Source organism: Myripristis murdjan, chromosome 22 (assembly GCF_902150065.1).
Source record: "Myripristis murdjan chromosome 22, fMyrMur1.1, whole genome shotgun sequence".
NCBI classification, from domain to species: Eukaryota; Metazoa; Chordata; class Actinopteri; order Holocentriformes; family Holocentridae; genus Myripristis; species Myripristis murdjan.
In genome coordinates, this window is record NC_044001.1 from 13,429,334 (window position 1) to 13,443,990 (window position 14,657).

Genomic DNA, 14,657 nt, shown 5'->3' on the forward strand with positions numbered 1-14,657 from the left:
CACATGGCATCGTACACGCGCGCGCGCTCTCACCCAATTTCGGAGCAATCACGTGCGTGCACATACGCACGTGCGTGTCACGCGCACACGCGAAAACATGCGCAGAAATGTAATGCAATAGTGCAATGATTGTGTAAATGTGTGTGTGTGCATGCTGCCAGGTGACGCTGAGCACCGGGGCTGTTTGGGGACCAGGCGCACCACAGGCTCGCTGTTCAATGTGTGCAGTGTCAGATAATGATGCACTACTCAAACTGGCTTATTGGTGTGAAAAACAGAGCATCTATTCGAAATGCATGTAAAACACCTGACACGGAGTGGAGTAACAGAGGGCATGTTCTGGACATGCAGAACAACAATCCGCAGGCCAACAGGAAGACATCGGAGCTGGCGGTCAGCACGCACCTTTGTCAGAGAGGTAGGAGGCTCCCTCATCTTCCTCTCAACACGCCAAGCTCTGTTGTGTTACCACGCCAAATATCTGGGCCTTAACCACGCAGTTTTTCCTGAAATAGTCCTTTTCCACTGACAGTGGTGTGCACCAGGCTGGGGCTGGTCTTGATCGTGCAGATGTGGCAGTGATAACGCCGGGTCTGACACAGATATCAACCCGAGTTTCTAGTTTCCTCCTCAGGTCAGAGTTGAGGGCGAGGCGTGCTCGGTTACCAAGGCAACGGTCAGCTAACAGGGCTTGCTAGCGGGCTAGGTTAGCGGGGCTACTCCCGTCAGACGCGTTTAGCGGCTTTTTGCGAGCACAGTGCTAACCGAAACAACTTGGAAATCTGCCGTATAAAACACTGCGATGTGTTGTCCACACACACATGTCACGGATAATCGACTTTTATGCGGCGGCTAGTTGGAAGAATGGATTGTAAGTTGAGCGCTAGCTAACCGCTCGGTGTGTGAGCATGACAGGTCAGACGGGCGGTCGCACATCGCTGAGGCAGATTTATCACTGGCTGTTCAGCTCATCTTCACTTAACAGTTGATTACTGCTCACAACCAGCTTTAACTGTTACATGAACCGTTATTTTATTTTTTTACGTGCCACGCTGTAATGATTAAATTAATCGTATTTTTTTTTTCTTCCAAAGGTAACTTGCAGCTTCGCTCCAGCTGGCCGTGTTGACCTTTAATCTAACCCAAGTTTTGTTTGTTGTGCAGGTTATAAAGTAATCAAGAGAATTGGGGAAGGTACATTTTCAGTAGTGATGAAAACCCAGAGCCTTAAAGATGGCAAGTTCTATGCGTGTAAAACGATGAAGCAGACAATTAACAGGTATTTTCTTTGCCTTTTCTATCACTTATGGATGATACATACAGAACACCATACCTTCAGTTTGTTTGTTTTTTTCTCCCTCACAATTGCCCTGTTTTATATACACACAGGATATTGTGCTGGTATTATTAATTGCCTTTCATTTTTATGTTTGGTGCAAATAAATCAAATCATTTATTTCAAAGCCATGCCTTCTTGTTTAAGTGTGCTCATGTAATCAGCGGTGCAGGCTTCATATCCACAGTTGCATCCTTTGTGTATGAAGCCATGGGTCCTTGAAACCTGAGTGAGCAGCTTGACACCCCAAGCCTTAACTATCCTATTAGATGTCAGTGTACTCTGCCTGTGACCCTCACAGTGGAGGGGTAGATGTCAGGGCTTCAAACAGGTGGTGTCATGCTCAATGCACTGATTTTTTTTTTTTTTTTTACAGCTGATGATACACTTTTTAATATGTTAACATGTAAAATTGCACCACCCTTGTGACCTGTTTGTTAGACCCGTGGTTTCTCCTCATCATCCTCATCGCACAACATCATAGGCACATTTTAACAGTTCACAGAGTAAGTAAGGTTATAAATATTAAATATAAATTATTAAATATCTGCTCTCTGTCATTAAGTCTGGAACAGGCCAACAACCTGCGGGAGGTGCAGGCCATGAAGAGACTCAGCCCGCACACCAACATCATTCAGCTGCATGAACTGATCTTGTGAGTACTGTAGTGTTGCTCACTCTGCATCGCACTGTAAAGTTCATGTAATCCCTCATATGGTATTTGTCATGTCAACTCCTGTCTAATTCGATGTTTCAGTGACAAAGAGACAGGCACCTTGTCCTTGATTTGTGAGCTGATGGAGATGAACATCTATGAGTTCATACAGGGTGAGTCTCCAAGTGTTAGAGAATTGTTATGAATTGTTTTATGGGAGGGCTGGGCCTTAATGAACAGGGAATGATTGTGTAAAAATAAATAAGTAAATAAATAAAAAATCCAAAGTGGCCTTGCTGTGAAGTAATAATTACTGTGTATTCTCCTCGTTGCAGGAAGACAAACTCCACTGCCTGACACTACAGTCAGGCTCTACATGTACCAGCTCTGCAAGTCACTTGCACATATGCACAGGTAGTCATGGAAAACGGGTTGACATGAAATGGGAAAATGAAATTCTACATGGCATGTGCTGAGGTTGTGTCTATCCCTGCCTCTCTTCTACAGATGTGGGATCTTTCACAGAGATGTGAAGCCAGAAAACATTCTGATCAAAGTGAGACAAACCTCTATTACAGCTTGCTTCATAAGAAAATTGTCATCTTGGTTTTGACTTATACTAAGTACAGTGGTATTTCATTATGAACAACTTGTAGCAAGATGTCCTGAAGCTTGGAGACTTTGGTTCATGCCGGAGTGTTTACTCAAAGCCGCCGCACACAGAGTACATCTCCACGCGCTGGTACAGAGCCCCGGAGTGCCTCCTCACTGATGGATACTACAGCTTAAAGATGGACATCTGGAGCGCTGGTTGTGTCTTCTTTGAGATCATCAGGTACCAGTCCTGGGGAGGTCACAACATCTGAGCTGCAGCAAATAAATGAACCTAAACTTTGGGGTAAAATCAGAGGACATGACTTTGAAAACAGTTGTACGGTGACCCCATGGTTATTTCATGAGTTTAATCTTAATTACGACCATATTCTCTTCAATTAAAATATATCCCAAGTATATTTATTTGCTGCAGGAGGCATAAACAAATGCTATGGAGATGCCTTTGTTGTCACAGACACATCATATCCCTGTGTATTTCAGCTTAAATCCTCTATTCCCTGGAACCAATGAACTGGACCAGGTCTCAAAGATCCATGACGTGTTAGGCACCCCTGACAGAAGTCTGCTTCAAAAGTTCAAACAGTAAGGTTTCTGCTCAAATATGCTGTTCAGCACTTCATATTCTAGTTAGAAGCACTGCACATTAACACTGAATGAGTAAAAAAAAACAATCAAACAAACAAAAAAAAAAGCTTGTGATGTCTCAATGTCTGGCAGGTCGAGGGCAATGCGTTTTGACTTTCCCCCAAAGAGGGGCAGTGGTATCTCCAGGCTAATCCCTAACTGCCCGGCTCCAGCCTTGTCACTGCTTTATCAGATGCTTGCCTATGACCCTGATGAACGCATCACTGCAGAAGCAGCCCTGCACCATACGTACTTCAGGGAAATCAGGTGGAATCTTAAAATATACTTACTGGATGAGAAATGTGCATTTTACAACATGTTATCAGTGCCATGCAGTTAAGCTGACACTGTTTTTGTGACAGAAATATGATCTCCCTCCTTTCTCCAGGCTGGCAGAGAAGAGGGCAGAGACCCTTCTGCGAACTGTTGGGACTGTGGATGGAGGAGAGGGGGGTGGAACACGCAATTCCTTAGATCAAATCTGGCGCCCTGTTAGACATGGCAGACAAGTGAGGGGACGACATGCGAGGCAGACACCTTTAATGAGCGTACGTAAAATCTGTATATCAGATTTAACTCTTTCACACCTTTGTAATGGCGAAGACAGTTAATTCACAGTTAAAAACAAAACTGCCCAAACCCTGTGTTTTCATATTTTTTCATAAACTATAACAGAATTGCTTTTATCCCCGAAACTCCTTCCCTTTCAGCACAACATCAAGCACACAGCAGAGCCCCTGATGAGACGAAACTTACCGCATTATGCAGCAGAGCTACCCAAGCTCAACATGGTTGCACCAGGACCGCAGATCCCCTACCCAGTGTCCACTTTGCCCGCTCTTACCATCACTCACCGCGGCACACTGCCGGCCATCACATCCAAGAAGTGCCACCCCCGGTTAGCCAAGGTAAACATATGAGCACTAGGTATAGGAGTTGTTTTGGCAATCTGTGAGTTAGGTCTACCAAGGGCAACATGGAGCTTGATTAAGTGAAGCTCCTTTGATAGGTTTAAGAATCAGAGAGGGCAGGAAAAAAAATACTGACAATGCTATGCAAAAGGAAAAAAAGAGCAATGTTAATTTAATATAGGTAAGCAAACAAAGACCTGCAATTCTAATGTCACATAAAATTACCCAGTCCCGGACAAGTGCCATGGGAGTGCTTTTTATAATAAACAGTTGTACTAATAGGTGGTTTGTTTTGGCATTTACACTGTGTTTCCTCTCCTCACAGCCCAGGGATGAGTCACACCGCTCAGCTTTGAAGACCTATTACATGCCACCTTTGGATAGGAAACGTGGAGGCTACTGACTGAGCCAAAAAAAAAAAAAAGAAAGAAACACTCCAACATACTGAACTGGAGACCTATACTGACATAAATACATATACATTTTGAGAAGACGTTGGTTTGATAGGCCCGCTGTTAAATTGTGGGTAGCACTACAAAACATGACGTTTGAGAAAGAAGGCAGTGAAGACCACAAAGTGCGTCATTTAGCAGTTTTGACTGCTACAACACAACATAAACTCTCTTTGTAATGGCAGATGAAATTCTATGTAATCTCCTTGCAAACAGTATTGGATTCCATCAAATGTTGGATTGAGATTTTGCATCTTAGATAGGACCACAATATTGCCTGACACAGTTGGGTGTTTCATGTTTACAAAGGTTTAGGAACACACTTTGAACTGAGCCTGGAACACAAGCTAAGCAATAAGAAAAGAATGTCCATGTTTTAACAGCTGAAACGCTCTTGACCAAGTGAATTAAACAGTATAAACCTTAGGTCAAGAATATCCTCAATTCCCTGGGAAATATGTGCAGACATGTGATGAAGCCTTTTTGGTCATAGCTGTGAATAAACTCATGACAAACTGTCATTTTAAGGAAAATATCCTCATATACAAAAATAAACAGCAAAAAAAAAAAAAAAAAAAAAAAAAAAATACATGAGGTGCTTTAGCGTTATCCCATTTCCTGATTCACAACATTGCCTTTGGAAATTAAAATGTAAATATTGTAAAACACTTTTTTTTTTTTTTTTAAACAGCAGGTTTACATGATAGTGTTACATTTCATGACATATGCCATTCTGTAGCTTGGCCAGTGTGAGATTTCCTACTGCCTCACTCGAGGCGTCATGGCTTACAAAAGCACCATTTCATTCAGAGCTTTGTATGAGCTCATTAAAATGGATGTGATTCAATCTGCACTTCATTGTGTGGGATATCCTGAGTGAAAACTGTGTCAACTCTCATTTGTATGATGTCTTCATTAACCTGCAATATTAACAATTATTCCAAAAAAACATTTTGAGTGAATATCTGCACAATCTCCTGACACAAAAATGTTAAGAGAACAAATAGATGAATTCATGATTTTTTTTAATGAAGAATAAAGTGTGAAATGTAAAATGTTATCCACATTAATCAAAAATATATTTGCTTCACCATCTTTCTGTCTCCCAGTTAGTGTAGGGTCACGGAACTCTTCATGGCATCGACAATGATTGGTAATCACAAAAGAAAAATAAAATAAAGTACATTAAAACTTGAATAGTGTCAAATGGAAAAGGCCCTGGGTGGTTGCCGCTTCATGGTTCAAGTGTGTAGGAGGTTGCTTGATGTCACAAAGTGTCACAGTTGGTAGACAAGATATCAACTCCTTGGGTCAATCTCAAGCTATTTATCTGAATTCTTTGTGTGTTTCATCAAAATTCATGTAGGGAGTGGACTGCAGGATATGTAGTTCCAAATTTTCTCAAAATCCTTTTTGAGACTGAGGCATCAAAAGCCTGTATCAAGTTGAGGAGAGTCTTTTGAGATTCAACTGTTGTCTGCAAGACTTCCTGAGCTTCATAGACTTCCACACTTGACAGCCCCTTTTGTACAACATCAACATGTTTGACTAAATAAGCAATTTTATGCCTGGGGGCTTACAGCTCTATTATGCAAATACAGTACATGTGGGTGAACCTTGACCAAAAAGAAAAAAACAGAAACCTGTGTATTCAAGATTATTTTAATATTATTAATATGTATACTTTAGGCTTTAGAAATATAACTATCAATGACAAAACTTCCACTGGAGTAATGGTCATTTGCTTAGGCCCCCATCAAATCACTGAATTACAATATACACATTATGATACAGAGCAGATTTGAATCTGAAATAATATTAAAATAAATGCTCAATAGATAAAGGTTTTAATAGTTTTATCATTTCCTTCACCTACTGTATTAGCCGTCTGTGAGTTCTGAGCACACCCAAAAATGTAAAGCCATTTTCTTCTAATAAACTAATTTAAGTGCAAACTTTTTTCTTTAAAAAGACTATGCAGCATCCAGCTTTATAGATTCAGATTTCAAGACTGAGGATGTTAAAGCCGAGTGCAACAAGGCAGTCCTCAACCCTCTTTTTTTGTTCCATTATAGTAGTTATAAAACAAACAACAAAATAACTAACAAAATCAGTGCAAAGTTGTTGGTGGGGAAATTCTACTTAAGAAAGACAAATGTGGTGTGTGAATGTGGATGGATGCAAATTCTTCAGATGCTCACGCACTTGGTAATAAAAGGACAGTTCACCCAGTATTCATAATTCAGTAAGTAACCCTGAGCCCCGAGACGCGGCTCACCAGGTTTAAAAAAAAAAAAAAGTAAGAAAGAAAGAAAGAAAGAAAAAAAAGAAAAGGGTTAACCGATTATGAAAATAGAATGAACTATCCCTTTAATCTCAAGCCTCAGTTGACTGGTTTGCATCTAACAAAGCCAAGCTTAAATTCCAGAGGGGACAAAAACAGTCTGATGAGATTTGAATGTGAAAGAAAGATACAAATTCTAAAACGTTTTAAAATTCCAGAGAAACAATACATTAGCGCAGTAGTCCAAAATTGCACCACACCCTTCCTTCCTCCATTTCTCCTCTAGGTCAAGTGAGTGATAAACGAAAATAATAGAAAAGCCATTAACAAAACCAGGGAGGGGGAGTGAAAGAAAAAAGGAAAACTTGCAATGCTTGCGGGGTGAAGAGCAGCATCAGACTCTGGGTTGCAGGGTTCTTTAGCAGCAGAAATATTGTGGCTATACTACTGTTCCACTGGGAGAGCTGGCTTGGTTTTGGGATGACAATAAACCCTGGAAAAGGAAAACAAGGAGAATTGCATTGGGAAAGTTCACATAGCAGAATCAAGCAACAAACAGCTCATTAAAAGTTAGCCTCTAGCCTCTTGCTCCCATGTCCCGCTCCCCCGCATTTAATGGAAAGCCTAAGCACAGCAGTCAAGGTGGATGCTGAGAGTGTATGGTGTAAGGCTAATACTGTCTTTGAGATCACTGCTTGATCAAGGCACTGCTAATATACAGGACTGGACCATTGATATAAATGGTCACACTGAACTGACTGGTCCTCCAAGTGCAAGGTAAGCTCTAGACACAGACCACTGAGTGCCTCGCTCAGGCGAAATCTCTCAAACACAGACAATGGAGGAGTACACAATGCTGCATAATATGCATGTTAAGCTATAAGCATACAGCACAGAAACTGCAAATATTTGGCAAATACAAAGACATTTGCGTAAAAGCTAAATGTGTAACAGATGGGTGTATGTAGATGAATTCTGGGCTATGCTGCTATGCATTGTGGGATGATTATGATGAGCCACTGAATACACTTGACAGTTACATGATTAATGTCTTCTTTCCCCTCGGAGGTCTACACAGAAAGTCTTCCTTTACAGAGTGCACTGCTTGATCAGAAATTGTATCTTATCATTTATTATTTTTGAAATTTAGGCCTAAGAAGTTGCGCTGGAAAGCAGATATACATAAAACAAAGTTTAACATGTTACTTCCCCTCAAACTCTGACAGTCCAACTATAAAAGCTAAAAATGCTATTCCAAATGTCCACTGTTTATTGTAAGGTTTCGGGATACATCTTGTCGCTTAGTTACAAGCCAGCAACTGATTTTGTGACAACTAAAGAGACAGCAAACAGAACATGTTTGCTTCATATTCCCCACATTTTCTATGTTAGAAAGAACTTACCACTTTGCCTGGCCTCGCCCATGTGCAAATAAATCCCTCCTGACAAGCAGTCACTAAACAGTCCTCTAAAAATATGAGTACAGTCAGTCTCTCGTGTGCTATCTTTTTACAGATGAGGGGCTCAAGGAGGGGAACATCCTCCATGCGTGGGCACAGCAGAGTACCCAGAGTCTTAGCAGGGTCTGTTTTGGTTTTGGTCAGCAGGTTGAGCTTGTCACTGCTCTTGCTGCTGATGTGGCCCATGCTGTGGTTGCGTTTGTGGTCCTTCTCATGGTGGCGCTCCTTGCGGTCGTGGAGTGACAGTGTGGCGAACTTACTCACACCTGTAGCGATGGCACTGTCCATAATACCACTGCCAATTCCACCACCACTGCCAGCCTTGTTGGTATTGTTTGCCGTTGTGGTGGTGCCGGCTGAATGGGGTAGGCTGTTGGAGCGTGGTAATGTAGTTGAGAGGGAGTTCATACCGGGGGTATTGGCCCCACTGTTGTTTCCATTAGTAGCATTACTAGGGGTGTTAGTGATTATTGTAGCACCTGCAGGGGGGCTGGTAGCATTCATCACGTTAGTGTGCGTCCGTGTTCGTGAAAGCGGGAGGTGGGGGAAGAGAATGTCCTCAGTAAGGTCCCATAGGCACAATTGAGTGTCCTGGCCCACTGAGCCAAACCGGTACGTAACGCTAACAGGCCGGCTGTCTGTGGAATTGCGCTTGGAGAGGCGAGACTGTGTACTGTTGGCCCGGTCTCGTCCAAAATGGATCATCTGATCCTGAAAGTCCTCATCGCTGCCACTGAACTCCATGGGGTCGCTCTCTTCCACGCTGGTGGTGTAGTGGTCAAATGCCACCACACTCACCCATGATTTATGCCCATGACCTCGGGCAATGACGCGACAGTCCAAGAACGACCATACAGTCACAAGATCGTCCTCTCCACCTGCAACTATGTACTTCCCATCAGGGCTCCAGCACACACACAACAAGCCTCCAAAGTAGCTCTTCATGGTGCCATGAAGCTCCACAGCGTCAAAGTTGAACACCCGTAGGAAGCCGTCTTGGCTTACACAGGCTAAGAACTTCCCATCAGGGGAGAAGGCAAACTCGTTCAGCGCCCCCTCGCCCACTGTCCATTTAAGAAGGGGGTTCCGCGTGGACTTGCTCTTGCAGGTGTGTACAGAGTAGTTCTCTCCCTGTTTGAGCAGCTGGTAGTGTGGTGCCGTGGTGCCACAAGTGTGCTCCACATTGTAAAGATACATGCTCCCACTGGCATGAGAGACCAGGAACAGGCTCTCAGACCCTGGCACCCATTTCACACATGTTACTCTGGACTTGTCTATTAGTCTCTGGGAGGAGAGAGGGAGGGTGGTGGAATGTGAGGGGCAGACAGGGAGGGAGGCAGGGAGAGGGAGGGAGGAAAAACAGTGTTAAGCAGTACAATCAGGAAATAGATGTTATGAATGTTTTGAAATTCTTAGCAGTTCACCTCACTAACAATGTCAAAATACTGACTTATGAACCAGTCGGGGTATTACTTCTTTTTTGGGGCAAACTAATGGAATAGCCTAACAAATAAGATAATACTAAGTGTAGAGATTTAGAATGTCATAATAACACAAGAAAACTAAAAGATTAAAACATCAACTACTCGTGCCAAACATGGTTGTCATGTAGTAACATGTTCAATCTCTCACAGTAAAAACGGATTATTTCACAATAATATTTCTCCTGTGACCCCAACCATGTGATCTACATTTATGCAGCTCAGTGCAAAAAATGGATTGGTTCAGCACCAGGTATACTAAAAGTGCATCACCATAAAAGTCAGCAGATTTTAAGCAAATTGCTTCACATAGTGAAAAGGCTGTTCTGGTAATTTATTGAGAGGAAATTATTGATTTCTAATTAAAAAGCTCTAGACAGATAGGAAGAGCAATTCTGCAGTTAACAAGGTAGTGGAACAAGATGAAGAGTTTGTGGACATCTGCATGTGTTGGAGTTTTTTCTTATCTATTATTTATTTATTTATTCATTTATTTTTAAACCAAATAACATACCTAATGACAACTGCCATTTCTTGATGTAAATGCATCAATGCATTTCCATCAAGAAATGGCTGCTCAATTTAATTTGTGATAGCAAAAAGGTATACTGGCACATAAGTGCTCAGATACTGATAATATGACCCGCATTGCTGTATTTTTATATGGCACTAAATAACACTTTAAAAGGTCAAAACAGTCATTTTGTGTGGACTTCATATTCAACTTATGATACCACTTGTGCATACTGCATGTGAGAGATTTGATGCATCAGCACAGGAGGTCAAATATAAGATGATAGCTGGTCACTCCTGCAGTTCAATAGATGCTAGTAAACAGTGTTTTGGTGATCTGTTTCATGTACTGACACTTAAAAAATGAAACAAGTTTTGAGCCAAAGCTGACATCCACATTAAACTGATCTAATGTGCCAATTAAGGCCTTTAGTTTGCCTGCAGACACTGAAAAAAATAGATGCACATAGTGATGCTATCATCTGGAGCTCTCCATCTGTCCAAGACCAAAGAAAACAAGACTCTAAATTTGCATTTTAGTCTGACCTTTACATGTACTTTTACATAATGGAAAACAGACATTGGACTCAGGTCTACTCAGTGCGAACATTTTCTTAACTGAGGGTATAATGATTTCACCAGTATGGATACAGGCTACCAGTGTTTTGCAGAAGCACATCAAGCAGCCAGCCAGACTAACCTGGGGGCAACACTCTGATGAACAAGCTCTGTTTCAGTATCTTTTCACACATTCTGACACCTTGATAGCATTCAAAATATAAGTTGTAATAGTAATTTCAATGTGTTTAGCTCAACAACTGTAAACATCAATCATAATAGTGCTGAGCAGCAAAATATAGGTTTTAATACAAACAATATTATACTATAATTATGATGAGAAGAAAATTATAAAACCCATAAAATCGAGTGCCCGTGGAGTTAACCTACTATAAACTTCCACTAAGATGGAGCAGAAACACAGTATAATAGCTAATCTTTTACTTTGTGTGCATCAGGTAGACAAATCACTTTAAATGCAACTTAATTTCAATAAACCACAGACCATTGTGAGGTAACAGATTAATCAATGATCCTTTCAAATTGTCAGTCCAATGTGTTGAATGTGTTGAGTTACACACAAGCCCATTCTATCTGAATATTGGTAAATTTTTTCAAATCTAACTAAGAAGTCAGATGTTACTGGACATTCAAGTTTCTGTTATACACACTCTGTTAGAAGAAAAAGTGAGCAGTTTGTAGCACTAAGTGGTTTTAATAAAGGGCTCCATATATTTGAATAGGATAAGATGTACAGACGCCTGATGTGTGATTACATAGCTCTTTGCATCAATACAGCTTGGGGAAACAGTTTTCACAATTAAAACAAATACTGCCTATAAAAAAGCAGCCAGCTACAGAGAAATAAGAAACAGTGTCTTTTCTGCCCAGCAGCATATGGAAACACTGTACACAGAACTCTAGGAAAACCAGTCTGTCTTTCTGAAACTTACCTCTTCATTAAACAGTTTGCTGGTCTCTTTCTTGATAGGGTCGATGAGCTGTACCTGCCCTGCTGAGAATCCCACCAGCAAGGATACGCTCTCTGCCGTGGCTGTGAGGTGGTTGAAGTCATGGCAGGTGGGCTGCGTTCCCTTGTAGATGCGCTTGTCTATAGGCTTGCTCAGGTCAGCAGCCTGCAGAGGGAGCAAGAGTGCGCATCAGTTCAGCAAGTTTGCAAACAGGAGGGCAGCAACCTTAACATGTGTCAGTGTACTGCATCTCAAAAACATAAAATACTGAATTCAGAAGAAACAGATGACTATTTTTTTAAGTCATGCCAGTGATTACAATGCAACAACAAAACACCAGAGTTTGACAGAGGTGTCTCAAATTGTATTTTAAAACCAAGGAATACAAGCAATAAGTCTGACATCAGAAGAATGCTGCACAAAGCTCACAGAGCTACATTATACCAACCTATCAAATAGCTGACTATAAATGACCGAAATTAAAGAAGAGCAGCAGGATAGAGGTATAGCCCTTCTAAGCATAAAAGACTTCTAAACAGAGGTGTCTAGGCTTGCCACCATACAGTGTACAGACTGTTTCTGGTGTTAGGGCAACAGCATTGTGCTACCATACACATAACACCCAGGATATAAAGATAACAGAGGTAATAACAGTTCCATGTGTTAATGATCTACAGTTCACACCCTCCTTACAGGGGAAAATACTTTGAGTGGAAAATGATGACTCAGTGGTTCCAACAGTATCGTTAGCTGTACCATTACAGAGTTTCCACTCAGCGCCAAGTCCCAAATGCCGGACAATAGCATATACAGTATGCAGTTTGATTCAAGAGCCAACAAACACACAGGCCTCACGCCTACACATGATACTGTGTAGTTTTCGATCTGCTAATGGTGAATGACCTATTCCAAGAATGTTAGATAGGTAATAAACCCATGGCAGCAGTGCAGAGTAAAACACTGGAGAGCAATGAGGCTATGGACACACACACGGACTACTGAGACTAGCAATCAACCTTATCCTTCAGCCATACAATCGTGGTCGTGCAAAAAAGCAGACACTTCCTGCCACACCTCCAATTTACCTTAAACAAATAAAATATGCGACAGTGGCCACAATCTCCATGATTTATTCAGGAAATACAAAAACTTAAAAGGTTAGCGGCGAAAAATCCACATAGAATAAGTATAGCTGCGTTGTACGCGGTGATGACAAGTCATGGCAACTTCTCGCCAAAAGACGGCTTGCCTCAATATGCAGCGACGTGATTCTGTCAACTTTCTCATCTGTCATAACTAACACTGGCATGGTCTGCGTTAGCAACCCTGCCAACGTAACCAGCTAACACACAAGTTGTCCTTTCCGCCATACACAAACTTTACTACTGCGACCACAGCCGCAGCTAGGCAAGTCGTCAATCGACAGTCTACACACCGGACAGGCACATTGTGATTTCCTGTCAATCAAAGGGCGTCGACAGGTGCTCTCCGCGGCCAGGGCTGTCACTGTCAGACTGCACTACTTCCACCCCAGGAAACTTTAAAATCAAACCAAGCTGTCCACTTAAACACAGTTATCCAACACCGCAATCCGGTAAACTATTGCGGTGGACAGAATTGAGCTGCTGGCCTCGAAGTGGCTGGCTCGTTAGCCGGGACAGTTACGTTAGCTAGCTAGCTCCTCGGCTAACACTCGCTCCTATCTCCAAGCTAACTGGGTATCAGTTGGTTTCAAAGTCAAGCGTCTAACACACTTGTACCCGTAACAAACACAAGGGCCGTACTTTGACAGCTCCCCAGACAAAAAAGTCATGTCATCTGACCGGCGGCTTCACGCTTTTCCCGCTGACATTAGCTGTCGTTAGCGGGCTAGCATACCTTTCTAACGCCTTTGTAGATGTAGAAGTAGAGCTCTCGGCCCACATTGAAACAGATCCTGTCGCCGTTGCCCGACTGGTCGTTGACGTTCACGAAGGAGACTTTGACGGGGTTGGAGCCTTGCGAGTTGAAAGGCACCCTGTTGGGACGGCTGTATTCGGAGTGAGTGAGGAGTTTGTAGACACCTTCCCGAGTGGTGAACTGAGTTTTAATTTCGTTCATCTCCTTCCCTCCTCCCTCCGCCGCCATCTTTGAAATTAACATTCATCCTTTCCCCGAGCCCGGATCTTACGCACGGGAGCGGGCGCACTCTCCCGTTCACCCGTGTCATCCCCTACCAGCGTGGCTCACTCACTCAACTGTACTCTCTATAATATCAATAAAACACAGTAATTTTTACTTTAACGCGAATTCTTTATAACACACACAACACAGTTTGCCAATATGCTAATGAAAAGGACATGAGGGTATTTTGTTTTGGTTTTATTTTCATTTACTAGAGTTAATTTTCTCACGCTTAAATAAGCCTATATTTGTTACTTTCACCGTGGTTATAGTTTCACATTCACGCCTTGTATTAAGCTAAATATATATCCGACTATACGCGTTTATTATAAGAAAATGACCGGAAGTACTTAAAAGTCCTTTTAAAAATGCAGGTGGCGGACTAGATTTTGAATTTGCGTTAATTCTATTTATTCTATTTATGGTAGCATATATATAGGCATCCGTGTATGATTTTTTTTTTTTTTTTCCCCAGGTTTTGTGGTTTAGCCTAACTTTGTCATCATCTTGACTTGAGAGTGGTCTGTGTGGGACATTAGGGTGTGGTGACTACAGTTATGTTTACATTTATCATAAACACCTCTTTAAATATGTACCCCCACCCCTCTCCCAATTTGGGACACTATTAATTCAA

General features: G+C 41.9%; 2 protein-coding genes across 3 annotated transcripts; one reads left to right on the plus strand and one right to left on the minus strand.

Moving 5' to 3' along the window:
• Window positions 1-9: 9 nt before the first annotated feature.
• mok (MOK protein kinase) lies at window positions 10-5,180 on the plus strand. Of its 2 annotated transcripts, none has more exons than XM_030082052.1 (12): window positions 10-418; window positions 1,165-1,279; window positions 1,902-1,991; window positions 2,094-2,164; window positions 2,327-2,405; window positions 2,499-2,547; window positions 2,648-2,826; window positions 3,087-3,188; window positions 3,324-3,497; window positions 3,619-3,778; window positions 3,941-4,138; window positions 4,467-5,180. In XM_030082052.1, the coding sequence occupies exons 1-12, from the start codon at window positions 238-240 to the stop codon at window positions 4,542-4,544; spliced, it is 1,476 nt and encodes a 491-aa protein (XP_029937912.1). In that variant the 5' UTR covers window positions 10-237; the 3' UTR covers window positions 4,545-5,180. The 2 variants fall into 2 exon arrangements, with proteins under 2 accessions (XP_029937912.1, XP_029937913.1); XM_030082053.1 differs by lacking the exon at window positions 10-418 and adding an exon at window positions 557-871.
• A 421-nt stretch (window positions 5,181-5,601) lies between these two features.
• On the minus strand, window positions 5,602-14,048 carry wdr20a (WD repeat domain 20a). Its single transcript, XM_030082051.1, has 4 exons — window positions 13,739-14,048; window positions 11,843-12,025; window positions 8,281-9,621; window positions 5,602-7,370 (listed from the first exon to the last, which is right to left on the minus strand). The coding sequence occupies exons 1-4, from the start codon at window positions 14,000-14,002 to the stop codon at window positions 7,317-7,319; spliced, it is 1,842 nt and encodes a 613-aa protein (XP_029937911.1). The 5' UTR covers window positions 14,003-14,048; the 3' UTR covers window positions 5,602-7,316.
• Between the last annotated feature and the right edge of the window lie 609 nt (window positions 14,049-14,657).